We start from the raw sequence: 26289 nt of genomic DNA, 5'->3' as shown, positions 1-26289 counted from the left end.
AACTAAAAGCTCTTCTGTAGATATTAGCGTTGAATTTTAATTTTGTTATTTTATTTTATTTTATTTTATTTATTTTCATTTTATTTTTTACTTCAGAAAAACATTGAACTGTTTAGTGTCAGTATCTCGTTATAATGAGATACGGCTCATAAATGTATTTCTTCACCGTGGCAGTTCTGTATTTCCGTACAGTATTTCTAAAGGTCGTGGAATCCTTTTTTCTGTGTTATTGAAGGTTTGTGATTAATGTGTGTTTATGCATCCAACATGGCGCCCAGGTTCCCGCCATCGCCCCCTGCCCCGCCCCCTCCCTCACAGACTGACCGCCAGTCCAGTCCAGCTTCGGTCTTTGACCTCCAGCTAACATGGCTCACCTCAAACAGATCGACATCGAAAACTTCAAGTCATGGCGAGGGAAGCAGGTTATCGGGCCTTTCATGCGCTTTAATTGCATAATCGGGACTAATGGCTCCGGTAAGTGTCAGGTGCTTTTCTTTATCTGAGCTAATATGAGCTGCTCCTTCATAGTTTTTAAGCTAGCGGCTACGTTTCTACGAGTTTAAAAAAAAAGAAAGTTCAATAAAGTTGTAATAACGGAATTTGTAGTGATTTTCTTTTATAACAGTGTTTTTCTGTCGACGCTTGCGTGGTAACTTTGGGATGAATCCGTCCAGGGAAGTCCAACCTGATGGACGCCCTGAGCTTCGTGATGGGGGAGCGGGCCTCCGCCCTGCGGGTCAAGCACCTCGGCGACCTGATCCACGGAGCCCACGTGGGGCGGCCCGTGTCCCGCACGGCCCGCGTCTCCATGCGGTACTGCGACGAGAAGGGCGTGGAGACCGAGTTCAGCAGGAGCATCAGCGGTCAGATCAGGCTGGCTCTCCGCAGACAGCACATCTCTGCTTTATTAACGCAGTTAACGCGCACTTAGCAGCGTCGGTGTGGATATATACCGTCTATTACTATGTAATCTATTATTTGCTGAGAAAGGTAGTCCGAATATTTCTCACGCTGTGCTTTGATTAAGAAGTTTTCACAGTGTCTTGTTTTAATTTAGTTTATATTTTAAGTCATCCATCAAGTGGAAAGAAGTATTTCTAAAGCACACTGTCTGAACTGGGGGTGAGAAACATAAGGTCCGTGGGCCAAAACCTGCAGGCAAGCGGATCTAATCTGGCCGAATGAACAAGCAGATGGTAAATATGTAATAACACAACACTGAGATATCAGTGAAGCCATGCTGTGGGGGTGTTATGAAGATGAAGGAGACATTTTTTGGACATTCACTGTTTTGCACCAGAACTTCTTGTTAAAACTGGATTTATGTTCAGATTGTTGGCATTTTCTGTAGTAATTGTTCAGTTTCCCAAAAATATAGACATCATTAGAAGCACTCTGCAACCACAACAAAGAAAAAATGTAAGTTCTTAGATTATTTATGACAGTATTTTAACAATCTGCCCCCCTCAAGATGAAATTGAGCTGAAATTGGTTTGGCTTCACTGGCCTTAAACAAACCATCAGGAACACTGTTTGCAGAGTTTAGAAGAATAAGTCCAGCCATATCTATCTGAATGTCACCCTCGTTCTTCAGAGATCATGTAAAGTGGCAGAGAAACACCATCAGTCCTGGACGGACAGAAAATTCTCAAATGAAATACTCACCAGATGCTCTGTGAGAGGTTAACGGTGCTGAAGTGTGTCTCCAGTGTTTGAAGATAAAAGCGTGCTGAAGCTTTCAAACATAAAGAGTTAAAAACAGTTTTTTTTCCAGTCTGCCTTAACCTCTGCTCACTCTGTCCTTCAGGAGACTCGTCTGAATATCGCATCAATGACGCCCGCGTTACTTTCTCCGTGTACTCTGAAGAACTGCTGAACATCGGGATCATAACCAAGACTCAGAACTGCCTCGTTTTCCAGGTGGAGTGCTGCACAGCTACAGAAGAGAAATATCTGTCTTTTTCTCTTGTACATGTCAGGCCACACACACTACCATGCAGCTTAGGCCTTTTTGGGGAAGCATTTATAAGTGGAGCAGGGTGTTTGATCAAAGCTCATCTCACTGAATATTCAGTACAATATACAAGCCAGGCCAACAATCTGAAGCCCAGGAAATGCCAACAAAGCCACGTTCTGCAGCTCTACTGGATGCAGTGTCAGGAGAGGATGAGCCTTCAAATAATTGACACAAAGAAGAGAAAGGCGAACCGAGAAAAGATTCATGGCACTGATGGAGATGCTCGCTCATCATTCAGTAGCAAGCGTGTAGTAATCTCAGCGTTAAATAGAACTTTGATCTGACGGAAGATAAAAATCCTTCTTTTTATGAAAGGCAAACAAATGAGAGCCCAAGCTAAAGTTTATTATCTGTGAAATACGGTGCATTACTCCAGAGAGCTAGAAGGAAGTGCTGTTGAGCCAGCAGCCATGGACTCATGATGTGGACACACACAGATCCTGGATGAGATCCACTGGGGCTCAAGCAGAACAGTTATTACAACTAAGACACTCAAAACGTGTGAGATACTCCAGGTGTAAATATGACAGACGATAAAATACACAGAGAATGAATACTTGGTTAGAGTGAGGTTCACTCTTGGTAAAAATGATTTAGAGGCACAATTTTATGCAAAGCGTTTGGATGAGCATGCAAAGAATTAAGTGAGGAGATGAAAGAATCTTTGGTGAGGAGCATGTTATTCCTCCTTTTCCCCACCAGGGGGCAGTGGAATCCATCGCCCTAAAGGATCCAAAGGAGAGGACCAAGATGTTCGAGTACATCAGCCAGTCCCGGGACTACGCTGCGGAGTACAGCCTGAAGAAAGAGGCTCTGCAGAAGGCCAAGGAGGACAGCCAGCTGCACTTCATCAAGAAACGCTCCGCCGCCGCGGAGAAGAAGCAGGCGTCGCAGGAGAAGCTGGAGGTGATGAATGCTCTGGACTGTCACACGCTTCCAGAGGTCTGACTGGACCTCCTGCCCTCTCCTCCCCCCTCTCCCTGTTTTCCAGGCCCAGAGGTACCAGGTCCTGGTGGACGAGCTGGATCAGAACCGTCTGAAACTGAGCCTCGCCGAGCTCTTCAACAATCAGCAGTCCATCGACGCTGTCAATGACACTCTGACGGAGAGGCAGAGCGCCGCCGCCGCCAAGAAGGAGGAGCTGGAGAGCTGGGAGCAGACGGTCAGCGCCCACAAGAGAGAGGTGGGACGGCTCACCAGAGAGCTGCAGCACATCGAGAAGGAGATCCGGCAAGTTCCTCTGTGGCTTTAGAGACTCTAGCTTCTGTGTTCGTGATAAAGGGAAGGAACTGAACAACTTGACTCATTTGTCCTTCCCCAACACGTCCAGCGGCCAAGAGCATGTCTGGGCCCAGGCTGGCTCCCACTACATCAAAGCCAAAGTCAACACCTCTCATCACCTGAAGAAGGCCGAGGAGGCCCGCCGCGCCCTGAAGAAGGCTCAGAGGCAGCTGGCCGCCAGGGAGCAGGAGCTGGAGGAGGGCCGGGACGAGCTGGCCGAGCTGCAGCGCACATGGAGGGCGTACGAGCAGCAGGCGCTGCAGGAGCAGGCCGCCCAGAGGGGGGACGTGGAGCTGAGCGGGGATCAGGTGACTTCCCCCTGTGTCCTAATGAGAGCCGGACTCCTCTCCAGCTCCTCATTGTGATTGTTTCTGTGTTTTTGTCAAAGCTGGAGCAGTACAAGGAGCTGAAGGAGCTGGCCCGGAGGCAGGGGGCCGTCCTCAGCCAGCAGGCCGAGACGCTGCACTGGGAGGTGCAGGCGGGCCACCAAAAGATGGCGTTCGACCAGCACCGCAAGAAGGAAGTGCAGGTCCTGTCCGGCACACGCTCAAACACGCCTCAGCTCACAGCAACACGAGTCCAGTCAGGGACGACTCAGTGTGTTTGTTCCATTTACACAGAAACAAAGCTACACACCACTTATTCCTGAGAACTCCAGCCGCAGAGGAACCTTGGAAGTGGCTAGCTCCTAAAGCTAGCTGTTCAACCAGCTAAACAGATCCCAGATCGCTCCTGGAGGCTGCTGTGATGTTCAGTTGGTTAAATCTGAGAAACAGAAAACCAGACAGAACACTCATCGATAATCGACCCAACAATCACATGTAAAGCCATGATTAGCATCACATCACTAGCATGTCAGTGCCAGCAGGTTCCACTGCCCCCTATAGGCCTGGCTGCTCATAGCAGCTCTTCACCAGGTTTTTATTCAGGTTTGTGTGAATGAAGACTTGAACACAGTCGGTGCTCACATGTTCTCTGGTCTTGTTTAGGCTCTGATCAGGAACTGCCGGAGTCAGATGGAAGACATGACGAGCCGAGCGGAGAAGCTGCAGGAATACGGCAACACCTGCAGGTCTGAGAGCCGAACCACAGAGCTTTCTTCTCCTTGATGGACCCCCTGAGTGAAATGGTAACTGATCAGCGTTAGAGTGTGACTGACCAGCAGACGGTGCGGTGGTGGGTCTGACTCAGGTCTTCCCTGGGCGAGCTCCGTGAGCAGGAGGAGACGCTGAGCGGCGAGCTGGAGCGGGGCGGCCGGCGCTTCCAGGAGGTGAACCAGGAGCTGCGCCAGGTGATGGAGGAGCTGGGGAACGCCCGGCTGGACAGCCAGGAGAGCAGGCGGCAGCTGCAGCGCAAAGAACTGCTGGACAAGCTGCGCAGGCTCTTCCCTCGAGACGTGGTGAGGACGGGAGACACGTCCAGACCATCAGAGAGACCAGATCAGCTTTTCACAAGTCCAGGTCCAGGCTGAGGTGGGTAACTGTCGGCGCTCCGCTCTGTGTCCAGTATGGCCGCCTGTCCGACCTGTGCAGCCCCATCCACAAGAAGTACCAGCTGGCCATCACCAAGGTGTTCAGCCGCTACATGGGCGCCATCGTGTTGACCACGGAGAAGGTGGCCCGAGACTGCATCAGCTTCATCAAGGAGGAGCGGGCGGAGCCGGAGACCTTCCTGCCGCTGGACCAGCTGGCCGTGAGTCCCCGGATCTCCAGACTCGGCTCTGTCCTGTTCTCTGACGCCGCTGCCGCCGCCGCTCACGCAGGTGACGCCTCTGAACGAGCGGCTGAGGGAGCTGCGGACCGCCAAGCTGGCGGTGGACGTGGTGAAGGTGAACGCCGGGGCGGAGCAGCTGGGAAAGGTGGTGCAGTTCGTTTGCGGGAACACGCTGGTGTGTGAGAGCATCAAGGAGGCCCGCAGCCTGGCGTTCGACCGGCCCGACCGCCTCAAGGTGGGCCCCTCCTCTCGGGTCCCGGGTCGACCCCGGCAGGTGGCTGACTCCTGTGTGTGTGTGTGTGTGTGTGTGTGTGTGTGGCAGACCGTGGCGCTGGACGGGACCATGTTCTCGAAGTCCGGGCTGATCTCCGGAGGCTCCAGTGACCTGCGGACCAAGGCTCGCTGCTGGGACGAGAAGGACGTGGTTCTGCTGAGGGAGCGCAAGGAGCAGCTGAGCGGCGAGCTGCAGGTGCGTCCGCCGCTCGCTCAGCAGCGTGCGTCTCAGATCCGCCACTCCACTTCCTCCATGGTGGATTTCATCCGCAGATCTCCGCTTTTCTTTCTTTATATTCCTTCAGTTTCCTCTTTTAAAACCGTTGAACGTCCAAGTGGCTCCACTCAGAGCCCAGACAGCAAAACACACCAAGGTCAAACTGAATCGACTGGAGCTCAGGAGTATCAAACTAAACACACATCCACGTGTTTGGTGTGTGTGTGTGACAGGATCTCTTGAGACTCCGGAGAAAGGAGTCGGACCTGAAACAGCTGACGGCTCAGATCCAGGGAGTCCAGACCCGCCTCAAATACTCCGGAGTGGAGCTGGAAAACCTCCTGAAGAAAGTCATCCCTCGATGCCAGGCGGTGAGGCTCACACACCTCCCACAACCCACACTGTGTGTGTGTGTGTGTGTGTGTGTGTGTGTGTGTGTGTCAGCCTCGTGTTAACATCTGGCATCGCCTGGTTTTCAGGAGATCTCTCGGCTGCAGAGTGAGTTAGTAAACCTGGAATCCCACATTCAGATGCAGCAGGAGAGCATGGAGGCCAAGGAGGCAGACATGAAGGCAGTGAGGCAGCAGGTGGAGCAGGTGTGTGTGTGTGTGTGTGAGTCTTTTGGTGTTTTTGGTGGGTGACCAGTGAAGAACGAGGAGTTTTATCGTGGAGTTACTGATGGAGGAAGTCGTCAAACATATGAGGTAATGAAGAAAAGGATTTCTGTCACAAAGTCAACCCTGTACACTTTAAATAATGTTGTAAAGTCATCCATCATCATTTTGCTCAGATCTATCAGAGTTCAGTGGCTCACCCTGGGAGAACAGGGAAGATGTAGCGATGCACTGCCAGCCGACTCCCTGGCCCTCCACCTGCACTGCTAACGAAACGCTGCAGACGCTCAGCCGTGTTCTCGCTCTGTGCCTTCAGGTGGAGGACCTGGTGTTTTTGGACTTGTGCGCTGCGATCGGAGTGAGCAGCATCAGGGAGTACGAGCAGCAGCAGCACCTGAAGCTGGGAACAGAGCTGGACTCCAGACGGTAAGCCCCGGCGCTCAGCCTGCTCCTCGGCCCGGTCTGTCCAAACCCCTCCATCAGCCTCCTGCTTCAGGCTGCAGTTCGAGAGCCAGTGCGCTCGGCTCAGCGCCAAGCTGGAGTACGACCAGGACCAGCTGGAGGACCAGAGGAAGAAGCTGCAGAACCTGCAGGAGAGCATCAGCAGGGAGGAGAGGAGCATGGCCGAGCAGACGGAGGTGCTCATCGCCAGCCGTGGTTGACCGTCAGGCTCTGTCCGGCGCCTGCGGGGTTCAGTGTTTCAGTTTGTTCCCCGCAGGATGAGAGGAAGCTGCTGGAGGCGGTGCAGGAGGCCGAGGACAAGCTGCTGCAGCTGAAGACCCAGCTGACGTCTCAGAAGAGCCTGGTGGCTGCTGGGAAGGCTGAGCTGGGCCAGAAGGTCCAGAGCCTTCAGGACATGAACAGGTATGGAGCAGGAAGCGGAGCGGAGCGGTGCGGACGCTCAGGCCGGTGCTCCTCTCAGGCAGCTGGTGAGGCTGCAGCGGGAGGTGATGTCTGCGGAGAGCGCCCTGGAGCAGCAGCGTCTGGCCAGACACAACATGCTGCTGGCCTGTAAGGTGCAGGGCGTCGCCATCGGCCTGCTGTCGGGGCAGCTGAGCCAGATCAGCCAGGTGCAGGTAGGACGGACGGCCGGGGACGGACGACCGGGGACGGGCCGGCCATGGAGCCAGGCCCGCCTCAGGCGCCGCCTCTCTCTCTCTCTCTCTCTGCGTCTCTGCAGCTGGAGACGGACTCTGAAAGCACGGCGGCCACCGTGGACATCTTCGAGAGGGAGTCCCAGCTGGTGGTGGACTTCTCCGCCGTGGAGGCTGAGCTCAGGGTGAGGCGTGGAGCCGCCGCCGCCCCGGGTTCCTCCGGGTTCCTCCGGGTTCCTCCGGGTGTGAAGCTGACGCTGTGTCCTCACAGAAGCTGCGGAGCAAGGGCCAGATGGACGCCTACCTGCAGCAGCTGAGGGACGCCGTGTCCTCCACGGAGGCGGTGCTGCTCCAGACCACCGCCCCCAACCTGAAGGCCCTGGAGAAGATGACGGATCTGAAGGAGAAGCTGCTGGGAGTGAAAGAAGGTAGAGCAGCGCCGCAGCCGCCGCCGGCCGGCCCCGTGACCCCAGGCTCTGTCCTGACCCCGCCTCCTCTCCCCGCCGCAGCCTTCGAGGCCAGCACCAAGGCGGCCAGGAAGTGCAGCCAGGACTTCAACCTGGTCAAAGCGCAGCGCTTCCACCTCTTCAGCCAGTGCTTCGAGCACGTGTCTCTGGTGATCGACCAGATCTACAAGCGGATCTGCAGGAACAGCAGCGCTCAGGTGAGCCGCAGCATGCAGGCCGGACGCCTCGCAGGCAGTTTCTGCTGTACACAGTCGTGAAGTTGCAGCAGGATGAAGTGTGTCTTTCTCCCTGCAGGCCATCCTGAGTGCCGACAACCCCGACGAGCCGTACCTGGGGGGCATCAGCTACAGCTGCGTGGCTCCGGGGAAGCGCTTCATGTCCATGGACAACCTGTCGGGGGGGGAGAAGGCCATCGCCGCGCTCGCCATGATCTTTGCCATCCACAGGTGGACCTGTGCCTCCGCCTGCGTTTGTTTGTGTCTTTATGGACATCATTCACTCTGTGTGTGTGTGTGTGTGTGTGTGTGTGTGTGTGTCCCTCCTCAGCTTCCGTCCCGCTCCCTTCTTCATCCTGGACGAGGTGGACGCCGCTCTGGACAACACCAACATTGCCAAGGTGAGGCTGAATCCGAGTGCGCTCTTCACCCCGAGCTGGGTCTGTCAGGCAGCTTTCCCCCTCCGCTCTGCCTCCAGGTGACGGAGTTCATCCGGGAGGAGTGCAGCTCCAACATGCAGATCATCGCCATCTCCCTGAAGGAGGAGTTCTTCTCCAAGGCCGACGCCCTGCTGGGGGTCTACTCAGACGTAAGGACCGGGCGGCGGTGGCCTCGGGCCGCGGGGGGCGGAGCTCTGACGCCGCGCTTTGCTTCCCCTCGCAGTTCGATGAGTTCATGTTCAGCCGCGTTCTGACCCTGGACCTGCGTCCCTACCCCCTGAACGAGGACAGCTCCAGCGAGCCGCCAGCCGACGCCCCGCCGGACGACCCGCTGGACGCCCTGCCAGACGCTCTGCTGGACGCCCTGCCGGACGCGCTGCTGGACGCCCTGCCGGACGCACCGCCGGACGCACCGCCGGACGCACCGCTGGACGCACCGCCGGACGCACCGCTGGACGCACCGCCGGACGCCGAGGAGGAGCTGTGAAGTGGACCTGCTGCCCGGCGGCGTTCTGTTCCTGCTGTTTTCACCTTTCTGTCACAGGTCGCTGGTTGTTCTGTGGCCTGACGGTCTGAACCTCAGGGTGAAGGTTAGTTGTTAGTTTAACTTAGATTCACTGTTCACTTCATCAGACTCCAGAGTTCAGGAGGTGAAGAAGGAGTCGACCTCTGCAGTTCAGTTTGAAGGCTCCCCGCCTTCCGCTTCCTCTTCTCCTGCTTCTGCATTTCAGCATTGTTCCATTAGCTTGAAACCTTTTGCTCTGTCTTTTCTAACATGAACTGTTTGATTCATTAAAGAAACGCTATAAAACATTCCTTGGATTTTTTTGTTTTTTGCTGTTTGCAACTGTCCGTCTGCTGCACCTCAGTCAGATCAGTGAGTGAAAGACGGTCCGACTGCACAGCGGAGTCCATCACAGGACAGAGACAGACACTGATGGGACGCCTACGGTCACCAACCAGCCTCCCAGCCTTCACAGGTTCTCACTGCTGCAGCAGCGTCCAGTCCCTCACCTGCAGGCTGATAAAACACAGCAGTTCTTCCAAGACACGAACAAAAGAACCAACAGTTCCTCATGAGTGAGCAGAGACGGAGCTGCTGCGGTGAAACTCCCGCCTCCAATGTGATTGTGTCAACCTGCAGCAGTGTCAGTGTGTGAGCAGCAGGGGGCAGCAGTGTCACGGTCTTCACAGACGGAGGCAGGTCACGTGACGTTTATTTACGGAAGTGCAGCAGGTGAGGAGGCTGGTCGTCCCTGTTCTTCCTGTCCCGTTAATACGTTTCAGTCGAGGTCCTCTCTGATTAACCTCACTTCAGGTCTGATTCTCTGGAGTTCCTTCCTTTCATCTTTCGGGACTCGGCTCGTGAGCTTCTGACCCGGATCGTTGTGGTCCAGACGCGGGTCGCTCCTCTCTCCGGGACCGGGACCGGGACCGGGGCATGTCCGCGTCCCGCTCCGGGCTCGGGGTGTGTGCAGGCAGTGTTCTGGAGCTGTGATCCGGTCCTCCTCCGGTGGGGGGGCTGCCGGTTCTCCGTGAAGCGGACCGCAGAGACCGACTGACCGAGCCGGACCGAGCCGGACCGAACCACGGCATCATGGGAGCGGAGCAGAGCGGGGACGCCGAGCACAAGCACTCAGACTACAGCTCTTCAGGTAGGAGCAGGACAGGTCCTGGTCCTGGTCCTGGTCCAGGAGCAGGTTCTGGTCCAGGAGCAGGCCAGGGTCCTGGTCCAGGTCCTGGTCCAGGTCCAGGTCCAGGTCCAGGTCCTGGTCCTGGTCCTGGTCCTGGTCCAGGTCCTGGTCCAGGTCCAGGTCCTGGTCCTGGTCCAGGAGCAGGCCAGGGTCCTGGTGATGCTGCAGGTGTTGCTCCTCGTTCTGGTGCTGATTCAGGCCCAGATACACGTCCTGGTCCAGGTCCTGGTGCAGGTCCTGGTCCTCATTCAGCATCGATTAGTCATATGTGACAGCACACGCGCGTGTGCTGTCACATATGATGTCGTGTGTATTTTTGCTGCAGTGAGGTTAGTGAAGTTGTGTGTATGTGTGTTGTTACAGTATCTGATCGTGTTTCAGTGGTTGTGTGTGTGTTGCTGCAGTGTAGTGTGTGTCAGTGGTTGTGTTACTGTGTGTGTGTGTGTGTGTGTGTGTGTGTGTGTGTGTGTGTGTGTGTGTGTGTGTGTGTGTGTGTGTGTGCGCGTGCGTTCTTGTATTTCTATCCTTGTCGGGGCCAAATGTCCCCACAAGGATAGCAAAACGTGGAACGACGTGCCTTGTGGGGACCTTTTTCCGGTCCTAAGTAGGAGAAACAGTGTTTTCTTGACCATGTTGTTGTTACTGAAAAAAGTAAAAGTGCAAAAACATTTCTTTAGGGTTAGGCTTTGTTGTGGTGAGGGTTAGGGTTAGGGTAAGGGTCAGGGTTAGGGGCTAGACATGAATGGGAGTCAATGGACGGTCCCCACAAGGATAGAAATACGAGACTGAGCGTGTGTGTGTGTGTATGTCAGTGGTACTAACGGCCTGTCCCCCTGTCCTCCTCTCTCCCTCTGTCCCCCATCCTCCCATCCTCCCGTCCCCCTGTCCCCTGTCCTCCTGTCCTCCTGTCCTCCTGTCCCCCTGTCCCCTGTCCCCCTGTCCCCCTGTCCTCTTGTCCCCCTGCCCACTTGTCCTCCTGTCCTCCTGCCCCCTGTCCTCTTGTCCCCCTGTCCCCCTGCCCACTTGTCCTCCTGTCCTCCTGCCCCCCTGTCCTCTTGTCCCCCTGCCCCCCTGTCCTCCTGTCCCCCTGTCCCCCTGTCCTCCTGTCCCCCTGTCCCCCTGTCCTCCTGTCCCCCTGTCCTCCTGTCCTCCTGTCCCCCTGTCCCCCTGTCCTCCTGTCCCCCTGTCCCCCTGTCCTCCTGTCCTCCTGTCCTCCTGTCCCCCTGTCCTCCTGTCCTCCTGTCCCCCTGTCCTCCTGTCCTCCTGTCCTCCTGTCCCCCTGTCCTCCTGTCCTCCTGTCCCCCTGTCCTCCTGTCCCCCTGTCCTCCTGTCCTCCTGTCCCCCTGTCCTCCTGTCCCCCTGTCCCCCTGTCCTCCTGTCCTCCTGTCCTCCTGTCCCCCTGTCCTCCTGTCCTCCTGTCCTCCTGTCCCCCTGTCCTCCTGTCCTCCTGTCCCCCTGTCCCCCTGTCCTCCTGTCCTCCTGTCCTCCTGTCCTCCTGTCCCCCTGTCCTCCTGTCCTCCTGTCCCCCTGTCCCCCTGTCCTCCTGTCCTCCTGTCCCCCTGTCCCCCTCAGCGGTTCCGTCTCCAGCCCGGCACAAGGCCCGTATGGACGACATCGTGGTGGTGGCTCCGGGGACTCAGTCCCTGCGGAACATCCACAGCGACCCGGACGTGATCAAGCTGCAGGAGATCCCCACCTTCCAGCCGCTGCTCAAGGGTACCAGACCCGTCTTCCCCGGGCACGCCGCCGGAGCGCGGCCCGTCCCGGTCCTTCACCCGTCTCCCGTCTGTCTGCAGGCGTCCTGAGTGGACAGACGTCCCCCAGCAGCGTGTGTCTGGAGAGGCTGGACGCCGCCCAGGTGCTGCAGCTGTGCGTCCGCTACCAGGACCACCTGCACCAGTGCGCCGAGGCCGTGGCCTTCGACCAGAACGCGCTGGTCAAGAGGATCAAGGAGGTAAGGCGGGACGGCGGCGCCGCCGGACGTCCGGGTCCACGTCTCTCACCGTGTCCCCCCCCTCAGATGGACCTGTCCGTGGAGACGCTGTTCAGCATCATGCAGGAGCGGCAGAAGCGCTACGCCAAGTACGCCGAGCAGATCCAGAAGGTCAACGAGATGTCCATGATCCTGCGCCGCATCCAGATGGGCATCGACCAGACCGTGCCGCTGATGGAGCGCCTCAACAACCTGCTGCCCGAGAGCGAGCGCCTGGAGCCCTTCAGCATGCGGCCCGACGGCGAGGCGGCCAGCAAGTAGCTGGTCTGGGGGGGGGGGGGGGTCAATGAGGACCAGGTCTGAGCCTTCAGACTCTTCAGACTTCAGTCCTGCTGCGTTCTGGACTCGGTCCTCCTGCAGACGGGTTCAGACCAGAACCCTGCGAGACGGCTGGAGGAGGAGGAGGATGAGGAGGAGCTGAAGAGGCCTGGCTCCTGGCGTGGTGATGAAGATGTGAACTGCTCCTCATCCTCTGTTTGAACTGTAGTCACTCAGAACTTTTGGGTTCTTCGTTCTGATCGGTACGAGGCTGAGGGTTCTGGACGCGTCTCGCAGATTCAGACCAGAGCTTCAGTCTTTCTGCTTGTTCGTTTGTTTGTTTGCTTCTCAGATATTTAGCGCCAGATTCTGTCACTGATTGTGAATCTGCATGTTCTCACACTGTCTCGCTGTTCGGACTCTGGATGTTCTCCCTCACACAGATCACACCCACTGCGCCTCATTTCTGAGGAAAAGCTGTGAACATCTGCACATGTTGAAAGTCTTCTCAAACACTCCGGAGAACACTGCGCCGGCTCGGTTCCTGGGTTCTGGTGTGGATCCAGCTCCGGACCGGTTCCTCCTCGGATCCCCAGCCGCTGCCGTGCGGGACAGAAGTCGTGTTTAACGTGCAGCTCCTCTGATCTGCTGGAGCCTTTCATGTGTAAATTAAAGCGTCCTGATGGCCGTGGGGTTATTGTTTGAACGCTGGAGTGGGAGCGGCGGCTGCTCGTCCCTCCCAGCTGGATATTAACGCCACGCCGTACAATACCGTCTGCAGCAGGAAACTCGCTCCGTCAAATGAAAGAGAAATCCAATTTCCTCTGCATGCCGTCTCATTTCAATATAAATCGCTGGCTGCTCTGCTCCTTTCCTCTTCCTGTTCTTCAGACTGAACATTAGAAACATGAGGATGGGTTGCACCGCTCTCATCGTCTGGCTGGAAACAGAACCAGAGGAGAGTCTTCACGGTGGAGCAGCAGTCTCATCCTGCATGTGTCTGCTGTGGAACATGGAACCAGGGTCGGTCAGGGTTGTTAATCAGTCCTGCCAGTAGGGGGCAGTGCTCACTCTTGGCTTCATGAATTCAATTGAGTTGAAAGTCCTTTATTTGTCCCACAAATGTTAAGCAGCACAGACAAAAAAATATAAATAGAAACGAAATGTGAGAATTTACAAGGCCCAACCATACATAGAAAAATTAGCTATGAATTTAGGATAGCTATAATGAAGTAACAGATTCAAACTAAATGACATTATTTAAATATAGTTTAAATGTACATTTAGGACAGATATAATAATAGATATAACAGATATAATTTACATATAAATCTAAGACAGATATAATTAAATAACAGATAAACACTAGTGGATATAAATTTAAATATAATTTACATATAAATCAAGACAGATTTATAATTACGTAGATAAATAACAGATATACACTAACAGATTTAAATCAAATATAATTTAAATATACATTTAAGACAGAACAGATATGTAAACCATAATGTTAATGCCTCTTTGTCCTGATGTCCAGCTGAAGACATGTTGGACATTTTTATATCAACAAACTCGGTCTGTCCTCCAGTCCATAGTCCTCTGGTCACACATGAACTGTTCCGCTCCACGCCGCCCCCACAGCTCAGAGGTATGAGACACTGTCCCTCCATGTGGGACATGACCTGTCCTGCGATGGCCCGTTGACCTTTGACCTGATGGGTGGGCTCCGTTGAGGTTCTCAGGACAGCCGTTTCTGGTGGAAATGTTTCCTCTCGTCCAGAGAAGGTTGAGATGAAGCGATCTGGATCCTCGGCTCCAGTCCCATGTGAGACCAGCTGCCCCGAGCGGCCTGCGGGACGAGGACGGCTGTAAATCCCGCCGTCTCGGCAGCAGGAGACGGGGCCGTCCTCTACATGATTGCCTGTGTTGACGGTATTGACTTCCATCCCGGAGAATTACCCCGCGCTGCCTTTTCCCTGACAGCCAGTCACCTCCGCTGATGGACGGCCCGCCGGCCGGCCGCCAGGCGCTCCGTCTCAAACCCGTCCTCCTCTCACCACGTCTGTCTGGAGGACGCCGACGGCCGCAGGACACCAGCAGGCTGACCCCGGCCACGGAGGGTCGCCTGAGCGTCTCACTCCGGACCGATTCCGGTCATCCTGCCGTCTCGCGTCTCGGTGTTCGGTGTTGCTCCACACCGTCAGAAACACTCTGGACTGTGGCGACGGCTCGTGGAAAGACTCGGTGAGAATCTGCAACGTAAACCGTCAAGAAAAACACCGAATGAGGCTTTGTGTCCAAACCTTTCTCTGGTGCATCAAATCAGCTCCTCTCTTATGAGCGCTGAGGAGCTTCTTCCCGCTGTAGTTTTTTTTTTTTTTTTTTTTGGAGGGGGATTTAATATTTCATCCATAATTCATGGCGAGCGGAGGGAAGCCGGGATGAGTCACTGCAGGACTGTCCTCTCCTCGGAGGCCCGCCACGCTCAGGAGTCTCTGTCCAGAGAACCACTGTTGGATACTAATGTGGCTCTTTGTTTACTGCTTGTTTATGCTCATCCTCTCACTTTATCGCCAGCACCAAATGAAATATGCATGAAACGCCGCCATCTCTGCGAGGAACTCGGCACCGCTAACCCAGAGTTGTGTTTTCGGCCTTCTCTCAGGCGTTCGGTGTGTTTTCGTAGGAGTGCTACAGTCGTGTTTTGTAATGGACTAACTCAGAAACAGCAACACGCCTCTGTGAACAATTACTGTTTGCACAATGGCGGCGCATCTCAAACAATGCCGGTAAATGCCGCTCTGTTCGCCGCCGCTCTGTTCGCCGCCGCTCCGCTTGCGAGGGAACACATGTACCGCTCCACTTCCAACAATGAAAGGTGGGAGGAATTCATTATGCGCCGCGATTCATATGCTAATGCGAACTTCTCCTGCAGAAGAACGCCCTCCTCTTCAGGATCCACTTAGCCGTGCGCCGGGCTTGGCGAGCGTGCACGCTCCGGCGGGAGGACCGCCACGGCAGAACGCGGTCACGTCCCACATCAATTATCCTGAGTGGTCTCTTCACATTGATTAGCAGATAAGAGGTTGAGCCAACTGCTTCGTTCCACAAACACACAGGGGCACAGATGGGTGTGTGTGTGTGTGTGTGTGTGTGAGAGAGAGAGAGAGAGAGAGAGAGGGAGAGCGAGCTTGGGGCGTCTGCACTGAAATGTCCTCGTGTGTTTGTCCTTTTCCTGAGCCTGGAACGTGGAACACACGGAGCTGAGCTGACCCTCAGCAGCGGTCACGCCTCGCCTGCTTCATGACTCACACCCAGGTGTAAAATAAAGCACCAGGAAGTCCAGTTCCACGGACTGGAGGCGCTCCGGGTCTCTCCAGGACCACTGGGCTCAGGTCAGAAGCCGGGCGGAGAACAGAGGGACTTCCAGCGGTCCTCGGAGGGCCGGAGAAGCCGTCCTGCCTTTCATCCCGTTCCGGCAGGTTAAGCGGGAGCGGCGGTTCTCTGAGCGAGCCGTCACGCTGGGAGCTCCGGCCTCGCTGCACATTATCGGTGATGAAATATTCAGAGCTCTCCTCCGCTGGAAGCAGAGGAAGCGTGCGGAGCCTGGACAGCGTGGCGGGCGTCAGACCTTCCTGCTTCACTGACGGCTCACATCGGCTCACCTTCCAGACTGCCCCTGAACTCTGAAGTAATCAGAATGTTGTGCCGGTTTATACACACCAAGATGTGACTTGAGTCCTTTGAGTGCATCATTCCCACAATGCTTTGCACTGTGACGTTTGCCAGTCACGTACTACAGAAGGCCGCATGCGGCTTCACGTGGAAGCTCGCCAGGTTTTGTTATCTGTGTTTCATAGAGAGAAACGCTGACGGACGAAATGTTCTACAAACCTGAAGAAGGTCTGTGGCTCATGAGGGCTCGACCGAAACCTCTCACATCAACACTTCATACTCTGAGCAGCGAAGCGTCTTTCTGTCCGCCTGCAGGAAGCCGAGCCGGAGCGATCTATAATTAAAGGTGAGGTTTTCCGTGAAAGGAGCCGGACTCTGTTCCTGCCGGCGAGGCTCTGGTAAGTGTTTGTTTGACCTCAGTGTTGCAGCTCTTTATGAAAACCAAAGTAATCTGAAACAACCTTGGAGCTGCGAACAGATCAGAAAAAAAACTCAAGACATCACGCCATCCTGTAATTCAGAGGCGGACCAACCAGGATCAACGAGATTTATATAAAAAATTCATCCATTTTCTGTTAGAAAGCATTTCTTCCTGAGGTTTTTCATCTTAACCTTGCCTGCTGCTTTTTCTCCCTGCTTCCTGATTTCTCATCCTTGAAACATAAACGGGTGAATTTTGTCTTTTCAGCTCATCTTCATCATCCAGAGGAAACACAGAAGCTCGCTTTCATCGTTTTCTTCTCCTTATAAACAACGCAGGCCTTAAAGCAAGCCAACACCCTTCATTTACCTGCAGGTCCAGAGAAGCTGGGACACATTGAAAAATGCGAGCAGCAGTAAAATCCAGCGACGGGTGTTGATTCCAGGTTGCTTGATATCCAGTCAGAGTGTACATCCATAAAGTGTTGGTCCAAAGAAATACAAGCCCGCTCACATCTGAAGCCCTTCCAGGTCAAACTCATGACCAATACTTGAAGGCTTGTTCACCAGAGATAAGAGGACGACTGCGGCAGAACCAGACTCAGAGGAGACTTCCTGCAGAACCAGAGTCTCTGCTGTCCCAGTGGGGGACAGGAACAGAGGGTGAAACGCAGACAGAAATCCACCGCTGCAGACTTGACGCCATCGACAAACTTGTCTCTAGTTTTTGGCTTGACGAGTTCTCCTGCAGAGACGGTTTTTATTTTAATTAAGTTTCTGAGATTAAATCCTCGCCTGCAACATTCAGTTTGTCCTAAATAAAACGGGAACAGACAAAGTCTCTGCAGAATTAAGACGTGTTTGGCTGTTGGAGGGCGACAGATGCCAGAGAGCAGCAGAAAAGACCAGAAAACTGAGACTCCTGGGTCAGGTTTCCTCTAAGGGTTTGTCGATGTAGCCCACTGTGTTTGGGGTCCTGGAGGTCCTGGAGGTCCTGGAGGTCCTGGAGGAGGGGGTCTCCTGGAGGTCCTGGAGGAGGGGGTCTCCTGGAGGTCCTGGAGGAGGGGGTCTCCTGGAGGTCCTGGAGCAGGGGGTCTCCTGGAGGTCCTGGAGCAGGGGGTCTCCTGGAGGCTGGATGAGGCTGTTTTCACTCTTGGTCACAGACTGACGGTTCAGGATGTTCTTCCTCCTGCAGCACGGCTCACCTCCTTGACCTCTTGACCTCAGTGTTTCCCTCTGTGACCCGGCGGCTCGTCGTCTGCTCAGCTTCACGTCTGACTCAGTCAGTCAGCTCTACATCGTACTTCCTGTCAGACTCAGTGAAGCCCAGAAACATGTTGGTGTTGAGCTGTTGTTAGTATTTAGAGAAATGACTGAAACATTGTTAATCAGTGAGAAGAAACCCAAAGCAAAACTCACCAACTTGCTGAAGTAAATACATTTTAATTGACGGCTCGGCTCCGGCTCCGGTGCTCGCAGGTCTCTGCAGTGTTTTAGGGTCTCTGCTCACGTCTTTCCACAAATTCAAATTCTGCAGCCAGAATTCAAAGCAATCGCCCAAAACAAAAGCAGGAACATTATCGTCACAACTATAAATAATGGAGACAGATGAATAATTATGGCTTGTGCAATCAATTCCACTTCAGCTGTCCTGACAAGCTCATGGATGGCGCTTCGGTTTGCTGGCGACTGCTTAAATTCAGAGCAGAAATGTGAGCGTGCTCCCATGATCCTCTGTGCTCCCGGTGTTTGGAAATCTGATGATGTATGGAGCTGATGAGGAGAAGTATTGACTTCTTTACCTTCCACAATCATTGCTCTCGTCGCACACCTCAAGGTCCAGAAACAATCCGTCACTGCTCCTGCTGCTGAGTTCAGACCGTCTGCAGTGCTGCAGGATCTATTCTGTACCTGAGCTCGGCGTTAGAAACCATTCTGGAGGTAATCAGCAAGTCTGATAACTCCTGCTGATTAATAATAACCTGACAGCTCTGCAGCAGAAAATAAAGCCACTTCAGGTCATTGAAATCACGAAGACTCGTGTTCTGTTGAGTAGATGACTGGATGCAGGCTTTTAAACTCATTTTGATGCAAATTTGACTCAAACATTTAAATTCTTTACTATTTCTAAAGTCAAGGCCATCATTATCTGCCTGTTGGGAGGGATTCCAACCCAAAAAACAAGAAGACCGCCGCAGTGAGACGGACTGTCTGACAGCCTTCAGCCCTGCTGCCAGGAGAACCTGCAGGAAATGTGCATTGCTGCATTCATCCCTGCAAAGGAATCCAGCAGAATTACCCAGCAAGACTGAATCTCTGAAATCCTTTCTATGACAGAAATGTTGCACAGTGGTAAAGCAGAAGCAGGGCGCCGTGCAAAAGGAGTTAAACACACTGAAACTCATGCCTGAGTGGAATACATAAGTGTAGCGGGAACTCGCTCACGCTCCGGGTTGCTATACTTCTGACTTTGTTTGGCAGCTAGAAATGATAAAATCTCCGTTCTAATGCGTCCCAGATGGACCAAACAGTCATTTGCATCTGTTATCAGAGAGACGGGACGAGTTTGTGTCAAACTGCTTGAAAAAAACATTCCGTCTCCGTCCTCCGTTTCCACAGCAGTGAAGTGTCATCTGTCGACCTCGAAACGCTCGCGCTGCGACTTGAACTTTTAAAATGCTTAATTAAGACTTGTTCTGACATCTTCAGAGCTGAATCCTCAAGCAGGAAATCCATATTCATATTCAGCACGGAGAAGGTCATAAAACACACCACCAAGAGACCAGTCACCCGCGGACGCCTCCGAGCCCAGCCTCATCAATTTTTAATTGATTTATTCATCTATTCACAAATTAGCTTAGCTTAGCTTGTCTCTAAAGCACACATGAATATCTTAAGTACACACTGCGCCTCTGCAGATGATTGCATTGCCTTGTTTTATCGCCAGTCAGCTGACTGTCGCTCCTCATCGCGGCTGCTGGCTGTTTTCAGCTCAGAGAAGCCGACTGTGGACTTTGGACGCTCTGTCAGGAAGAAGCAGTGAAATAATGTCTTCAGTGGGTGGTGTGGAGACGAAGGGACATCAGTGAGTCGGTTGTGTTTGAATGGACTGACAGCAGCTCGTGATAAACTCAACATGTAAACTGAGAATCCGTCTTCTCTGGAGGGACGAGAGCAGCCTGCACGGTTCAGGGGACGGCCGCTCCCGCATTTAAAGGTCCCTGAACAATTTCACAGAAGTGTCATTGGTCCATAAACATACTGAGTGTGGTCCCAGGGTGTTTTTAATTCGGAATTGGTTTATTCCAAAATAGTAATTCAGAATTATATTCATGATCTTGGTGTTTACATGGGAAAAACGAAGGATTAACTCCTCCCTCACGCCGGGGTCTGTGGAGCGTTCTGATTGGACGAGGCGGCCGTGACGTACTGACGTCTCCCGGAAGTAAACAGCGTTTTTCTCATCTTTCTTTCTCGATTAACAGCTTTGAAAATGCCCTCGTTGTTCTGCTCCCGTCGATCCGCTCGTTTCATTATATCCAGTTCTCCTAAAACTGCCGTTAAATTAAAGCTACAAGCGGCATTGGTCGGGACCGATCCTCCCCGCCGGCACGCGACTGAGACGTCCTCGTACCTTGCTGGCCGAAATCCAGGTCACCGGGAGTTTTGCTCCTCTGTAAAAATCCATTTTCTTGATTTTACCTCATTTTCTGTTGAAAAGGGCTTTTATTTTGAAGGAATTTCGGGCTTTTATTTTGGAAATGTAGTATAAGCTGTCATTGACATTGGGTAACCCAGCATTGTTGTCAATGTGTTTTGTTTTAAATGTCATTTTCACAAAATTTTGACTTTTATTTTGAAGGGGTTTGAGGCTCTTATTTTGACACTCCAGCAATCTTTTAGACCTCAATGACACGAACGCGTGAGTGTTGGTTTGATCTCTCTACGACATTCCTGCGGGCTGCAGCAACTGTTTTGGTCCTTTTTCGGGATATAGGTGGCGCTAGAGAGCCAATCGTCTCCATACGAGTCGAAACGCGGACAGCGGGCCGCCATCTTGGAAAGTTGCGTCATCACAACGGAGCATGCGCAGAACGACCAGAATGAAGTCGCGCCTAATTAGCATAAAATTCCGCTCCCAAAACAGAATAAAACCCGCCGGTCTATTTGGATTTGAACTTAATTCTGAATAAAGTTTTCAGATATTTATGTGGTCATTTTTGAGCAGAATTAGGCTTTATTCTGATTTATAGAGGAACAAAAACTCCCATGTAAACGCAGGGATTTCTCCGAATCAGGCTTGGTCCTGAGTTTCAGCCCGTCTGAAGGTTCCTGCAGGGAGTTCTGCTGAGAACCGTTTCTATCTGTACTGAGCCCAGTCCGTCCACGGCGCCCGGCTGATGCAGCCAATGACAGAGAAGCTGCTGCGCTTTGCTCATGGACCGCCGCCATGCACGTTCAGGGTAGTGTTCAGTGTAAAGAGAGGCGTGAGGAGATGGGTCTTCATCCTCAGGCTATGGAGGCAGATTACTGTCAGAACCATTACAAGGTGGATTCAGCACAACAGGAGAGCTTTAAATTTTGAGAATTAATCATTAGAACAGCAAACAAATATTAATTTTTTTTTTTTTTCAAACAAATGCTGTCAGGGTAATCATAAAGTAGACTTTAGAGCATAACCAAAAGACTCTGAAGGTGTTTGGCATCATTTTGTGATCCTTACCCACTGCAGAACATGTTGTGTCAAAAAATAAATGATTTCTTCACACGAGGGTTCCTCCTGCCTGTTTTTATCGCCGTGGTTTTAAAAAAGCCTCGAATTCTTCTCACTGTCTCAAACTGCTGCAGTGTCGTCTCTTAAAATGTCAACTCTGAGATCCTATTTAAATCCTGGGCTATTTCAGATGTGGTTTGGCACATTTGCAGCATTAACTGCAAACTGCATGAATCTTCGCGACTGCAGGTGAATATTTTTCCGTGCTCTCGTTCTCTGATTGTCTTCCAGACACACACGCTTCAGATCGTTGGACGACGGTATGAAAATCAGCTGGCAGTGACCTCGGTGTGCTCCGGAGGGATAATCCATCCCAGCAAACATTTCATCAGCTTAATTTTATTTAATGGCACGGCTCCACTCGTCACGTCGGCGTGGATACATGTCACACTGCGAGGCTGACACTAGACTTCACCTTCAGGTGTCGGATCTGCAGCTCCAGCTCTCTGGCAGCCGGCTCAACCAAAGACGCTGATTTGACGTCTCTAATTTTCATCGGTATGACAGTATTGTGATATTTTAACAGACTGGTAGGAGATGATTGAAAGACTAAAGAAACTCAAAGAATCTCTGGTTTCAGCCAAGCAAATGAGTTCTGTCATGAATGTGCTTCACATGCTGGATTAGAGCCAGTACGGCATGAGGATATGGCGGCGTGGCGAGAGATGGAATCTACATTTTCAGCGGTTTGAAGGCTAATTATACTTCCAAATTGGCAACTTGACTCCTGGCCCTCTGAGCAGATCCAGTTTGAGCTTATCATTACAGGCTGCACCACTCCAGGTCTCCAGTCACTCTCCCTCCTGCATGCAGCGCTTTCATGTTTTATATCAACCAGAAACACATTTAAGACAACAAAGTTATGTAAAATCACCAGGCAGAGAGGAAGGACCAAAGGCTTCTGGTTTCCCTCTGCTGCTCATGTGGAATAGTTCAGTTTCAGAGCTGTAGAGTCACTATAGAGGAGATGTAGAGCCGCTATAGAGGAGATGTAGAGTCACTATAGAGGAGATGTAGAGCCACTATAGAGGAGATGTAGAGCCACTATAGAGGAGCTGTAGAGCAACTATAGAGGAGCTGTAGAGCAACTATAGAGGAGATGTAGAGCCACTATAGAGGAGATGTAGAGTCACTATAGAGGAGCTGTAGAGTCACTATAGAGGAGATGTAGAGTCACTATAGAGATGTAGAGTCACTATAGAGGAGATGTAGAGTCACTATAGAGGAGATGTAGAGTCACTATAGAGATGTAGAGCCACTATATAGGAGATGTAGAGCCGGTATAGAGGAGATGTAGAGCCACATGTGGATGCAGAGCTACAGGTGCCTCAGGTTCTCATTTCCTCCCCCTTTTGGTTGCTGTCTTCACAAGGAGCCCAGCTCCACCTGATATTTGGTAATTATTTGGGACCAGTGCTGAGAGCCTGTGATGTCCAGTGCTATACAGGTCATGTATTACAGTGTAAGTGATATATTGCTTTCCTAGCATTGTTTGGGATTGGTGTCACGCACCCTGTACTGCTAACGGTCACGCTTTCAGATACAACAGTCCAGCCACATCCGTCAGTTAACATGTACCTGCTATGTTCAAGGCACAGTGAAGAAGTGAGAACCTCAGTGAATTAGCTCAAGACAAGGCTTTATGAAAGCACAGGACATAAAATCAATGCTGCCATGTGTACCAAGACCACTGCAGGCAGATAGGAATGCTTTGTCTGGGGTGAAAGTCCTGTCTTTTCGGCTCTATGTGTTTTACCCTTTTTCATTTGCGTTTGTTTTCAGATGGATCTTCACCACAGTGAGCAGCAGCTCGCCGCCTTCCTGAACTGGATCCTCCTCCAGAGAGTGCTGTCTGTAATGTGTCCTCACAGCGAGCCGCCACGTCTGGACAGAAACATGAAAACACGGTGAAACGTAACAGTGGGTCTCAGTGTGGAAGAACGGTGGAAGGGTTATTCATGTCCAGCTGTTGTTCAGAATGTAGATTTATGCTGGTTTGCTGGAATGACTCAGGAGTCATTAATTGGTGATCCATTTGAAGGCTTTGAGCGAAGAGGTGTTGTGTCTGTGTGTACCGGTGACGGTGGACAGAGAAAGTTAAGGTTTTAACTTGATTTTGAAGGAGATACAGCTGAATTTCCTGCCCTGACATCTCTTCGGCTGTGTGTTAGTGAGACGTAGGGCTGTAAAGTATTCCACAATTATGCTGTCAGGACTTTGTGTGGTTTTTAAACTCAGTTTTATAGATCTAGCAAAACTGCTCTTTTAACCTCACGTCTGAATTCGACCCTACATGCTGTGTTCGCTCACGATCAACACTGGCTAAGTCCTCTACTTCTGATATTTTCCATAACAAAATGTTGTTGTCAGTGGTGAAACCCGTATTTTTCCTTCTGTGTCCTCTGATGTAGTTCAGGAAGAGGTCCATCAGCTTTTGTTCCAGAACCTTCTGTGATTTTGTTTCTCAGCTTAGCTTTGTTTGTTTTCTCCGCCGCGTTAACAGTTTCTCGGCTTTCCTCCGGTCCGTCACTACTTCCTCTCACACTCGCTGCTGCTCTCTTTCTGTTCTCTATTTTCACTTTAACTTCTCTCTGGATTTTTTTTCCTCATGCAGACATTTTTCTTGCTCCAGGGTTTCCTGTGGTTCTATAGCAGCTTTCAGCTGTCATACAGTGACACCTACTGGTCACATGTGGTATTTCTCTTATTTTGAACGAGTTGCTTCATACTATAAGTCGCATTATCAGTAAAGAACCAATAATTGTGGTCAGTAAATTTAATGATGTGAGGATTTTATGAAGGACTGATGTTGGTGTAAAACAGAGGAACCGAAGGACGAGTGAAGCATGTTTAATGAAACGCCAGTGCTAATGTTAATCAGCCAGTAAAGTTAAGAGTGTTTACTTAAATATTCACTCGGTCAGGGTGACAGTGTCTCACTGCGGTCGTCAAACTCACCGGCCGCCCGCAGCCCGGAAACAGGAGATGATTTAACGTGTGTGTTTCACCAGCTCTCTGGGGGAAGCTCACACACCTCTGCTGCTAATTAATGCTGAGCACAAGAAACGAGCAAGAGTTACAGGTCGACCCACGTGGGCTGAAAACAAGTCTGGAGAACTGCGATGAACTCAGACACACTTGAAAAGAGCAGTGACAGACGACAGCCGTGTGTGCATGCGTGCACGTGCACGCGCGTGCATGCAAACATCTGTAAAAGCTGTGCGTCCACGCCTCACATGATTAAATGGTGACATGAGTTGTGGTCTCTGGGTGTGATGCATTGCCTCTTTAAGGCAGAGAGAGAGAGAGAGAGAGAGAGAGAGAGAGAGAGAATGGGGGGGTGAGAGCCAATGAGAGGCAGTGGGTGCAGAGTGTTTGTGACACCTTGTGGTGGAGAGTGAGGGGGAGGCAGAGAGGAAAAGAGAGAGAGAGGAGAGAGAGGGAGGGAGGGAGGGAGGGAGGGAGAGTGTGTTAGAGAGAGAGAGGGAGGGAGGGAGAGAGAGAGAGTGTGTGTTGTGTTAGAGAGAGTGCTAGAGAGAGAGAGTGGGCACCACTGGATGTAGAGAGGGAGAGATCAAAGAGAGGAAGAGGCAGGATGAGAGACAGCGGCACTGCAGCGAGCGCCTGCTCTCCGCCGTCCCTGCTCTCTCCCGGCTCTGCTTCCTCCGCCTGAGTCATGGAGTGATCTGCTGGAGGTGAGCGGCGGCTGAAGACCCTCGTCCAGCGTGGAGCCAGGTAGGCGCCGTCTGTGCATGTGGTCAGCTCCTCTCCCTCCTCCTCCTCCTCCTCCTCCTCCTCCTCCTCTGAGAGGAGGCGCCTGCAACTTGTGCAGAGTTTGGGGAACCTCCTGGTGGCTCGGGTTCCCCCGGCTCCAGTCCCCTGAGTGGAGGAGCAGCAGGACGGGGTGAAGGGTCGTCCCTCCCCTGAAGTGGCGTTTAGCGTCTGAGTGTTGACAGGAGGAGTCAAACTCTGCCGCTTCAGGACCCGGGAGGGCAACAGCAGAGGGGATGATGATGATGCTGATGATGATGATGATGCTGATGATGATGATCAGCGGGACCGTGATGCAGAACACATGATCATACTCCCTGGCAGCTTGTCTGGCTTTACAGTGTAAATTTAGCGTTTTAACACATGGGAGTTAAAAACTGTGTTTTGGGTTCAGGACCTCCCTCCTGGACCGACCCTGGTCTTGGGTGGAGGTGGAGGGAGGGAGGGATCGGTCTCCCGGGTGACAGCTCCCATCATCACTCCAGCTGGTGAGCACGGCTCAGCGACGGCTGGACTGGAGAGATTTACCGTCCCGTCCTGCTGTTTGTGCCGGCTCCACCCGTAACGGCGCCTAATGGGACCATATGTTCCGCCGGAGAGGACGCCTGTCAGACAGGAGGCCTGGTCCAGGTGTAATAGGCCAGCGGTTATGGATGGTGGCTCTCCTCCTGACCCTCCCATCAAGACTAATACCAGGCGGACGAGCCGGATGGGAATAAATGGACCCCTTGAAATTAGAAATTACATTTATTGCCGACTGGATTCCCCACCAGCCGGGGCGTCCATCACTCTGAAGTCCAGAGGATATTTTTATCTCGGCCGGCTGGCCCACAAAGTCGTCCTGGTCGGGCCGGCAGTGGAAATATTAGGGTCATCGCCCCGCTATCGACCGCCAGCACGGCTGTTGTCTCAGCGCTGAACACACACCTGCCGCTGTTTGTCTCCGCTGCCTCTGTTGTGACGGCACGAGGGTGATGTTCAGGATCGATACGGGGAACGGCTCGGGTCTGACTGGACCCGGCCTGCAGGACGGGGAGGCGTTTCAGCACGGCTTCTGCAGGTCGCCACGGAGAGCCAGGACAAGCCAAACCGACTCAGCGCATCCAGGACGGAATCATCACGCTGATCCAAACCCCGGCATGTGGGTGTGCGTAACGCTCACCTGTCAGTGGCGTACAACTGACGAACTTGGATGATCCCTTCAGAAGGCAGGATCATGTCTTCTAATGGCTGTGAGATTAAAAACTGTGGCTTTAATGGGACTTAATGAGACATCTGTGTCCTGAATTTACTGCAGACGCTAATAAATATTAGATGTGATGCTCCACAGAAGTGAGTGATGCATCACAGTTAATATTTTGTCAAATCTT

At 52.5% G+C, this 26289-nt stretch overlaps 2 protein-coding genes across 3 annotated transcripts; both read left to right on the top strand.

Annotated features, from left to right (window-relative positions):
• Positions 1-365: 365 nt before the first annotated feature.
• On the top strand, positions 366-8818 carry LOC115384520 (structural maintenance of chromosomes protein 1B-like). Its single transcript, XM_030086797.1, has 25 exons — positions 366-474; positions 675-863; positions 1808-1920; positions 2720-2923; positions 3009-3247; positions 3348-3606; positions 3687-3827; positions 4288-4370; positions 4490-4697; positions 4805-4990; positions 5061-5246; positions 5334-5480; positions 5735-5872; positions 5981-6097; positions 6432-6541; positions 6612-6753; positions 6834-6979; positions 7038-7191; positions 7296-7394; positions 7481-7637; positions 7719-7873; positions 7971-8122; positions 8223-8292; positions 8370-8480; positions 8555-8818. Exons 1-25 carry the CDS (start codon positions 366-368, stop codon positions 8816-8818), a joined length of 3879 nt encoding a protein of 1292 aa, XP_029942657.1.
• Positions 8819-9571: 753 nt separating this feature from the next.
• LOC115384523 (BLOC-1-related complex subunit 5) lies at positions 9572-24418 on the top strand. Of its 2 annotated transcripts, XM_030086800.1 has the most exons (5): positions 9572-9986; positions 11598-11741; positions 11822-11979; positions 12046-12282; positions 24406-24418. In XM_030086800.1, the coding sequence occupies exons 1-4, from the start codon at positions 9929-9931 to the stop codon at positions 12277-12279; spliced, it is 594 nt and encodes a 197-aa protein (XP_029942660.1). In that variant the 5' UTR covers positions 9572-9928; the 3' UTR covers positions 12280-12282; positions 24406-24418. The 2 variants fall into 2 exon arrangements, with proteins under 2 accessions (XP_029942660.1, XP_029942659.1); XM_030086799.1 differs by lacking the exon at positions 24406-24418 and having other exon boundaries at positions 12046-13145.
• The last annotated feature ends 1871 nt before the right edge of the window (positions 24419-26289 follow it).

This window comes from Salarias fasciatus, unplaced genomic scaffold, assembly GCF_902148845.1.
Source record: "Salarias fasciatus unplaced genomic scaffold, fSalaFa1.1, whole genome shotgun sequence".
NCBI lineage: Eukaryota > Metazoa > Chordata > Actinopteri > Blenniiformes > Blenniidae > Salarias > Salarias fasciatus.
This window is presented reverse-complemented; position numbering and strand designations above follow the sequence as displayed.

Bases quoted from the DNA above. Each gene is read 5' to 3' on its own strand.
- LOC115384520 (XM_030086797.1), top strand. From the start codon at position 366: ATGGCTCACCTCAAACAGATCGACATCGAAAACTTCAAGTCATGGCGA. The intron at 475-674 runs GTAAGTGTCAGG...GAATCCGTCCAG, and splicing joins AATCGGGACTAATGGCTCCG to GGAAGTCCAACCTGATGGAC. The intron at 7,874-7,970 runs GTGAGCCGCAGC...TTCTCCCTGCAG, and splicing joins GCAGGAACAGCAGCGCTCAG to GCCATCCTGAGTGCCGACAA.
- LOC115384523 (XM_030086800.1), top strand. From the start codon at position 9,929: ATGGGAGCGGAGCAGAGCGGGGACGCCGAGCACAAGCACTCAGACTAC. The intron at 9,987-11,597 runs GTAGGAGCAGGA...TGTCCCCCTCAG, and splicing joins CTCAGACTACAGCTCTTCAG to CGGTTCCGTCTCCAGCCCGG. The intron at 11,980-12,045 runs GTAAGGCGGGAC...CCCCCCCCTCAG, and splicing joins TGGTCAAGAGGATCAAGGAG to ATGGACCTGTCCGTGGAGAC.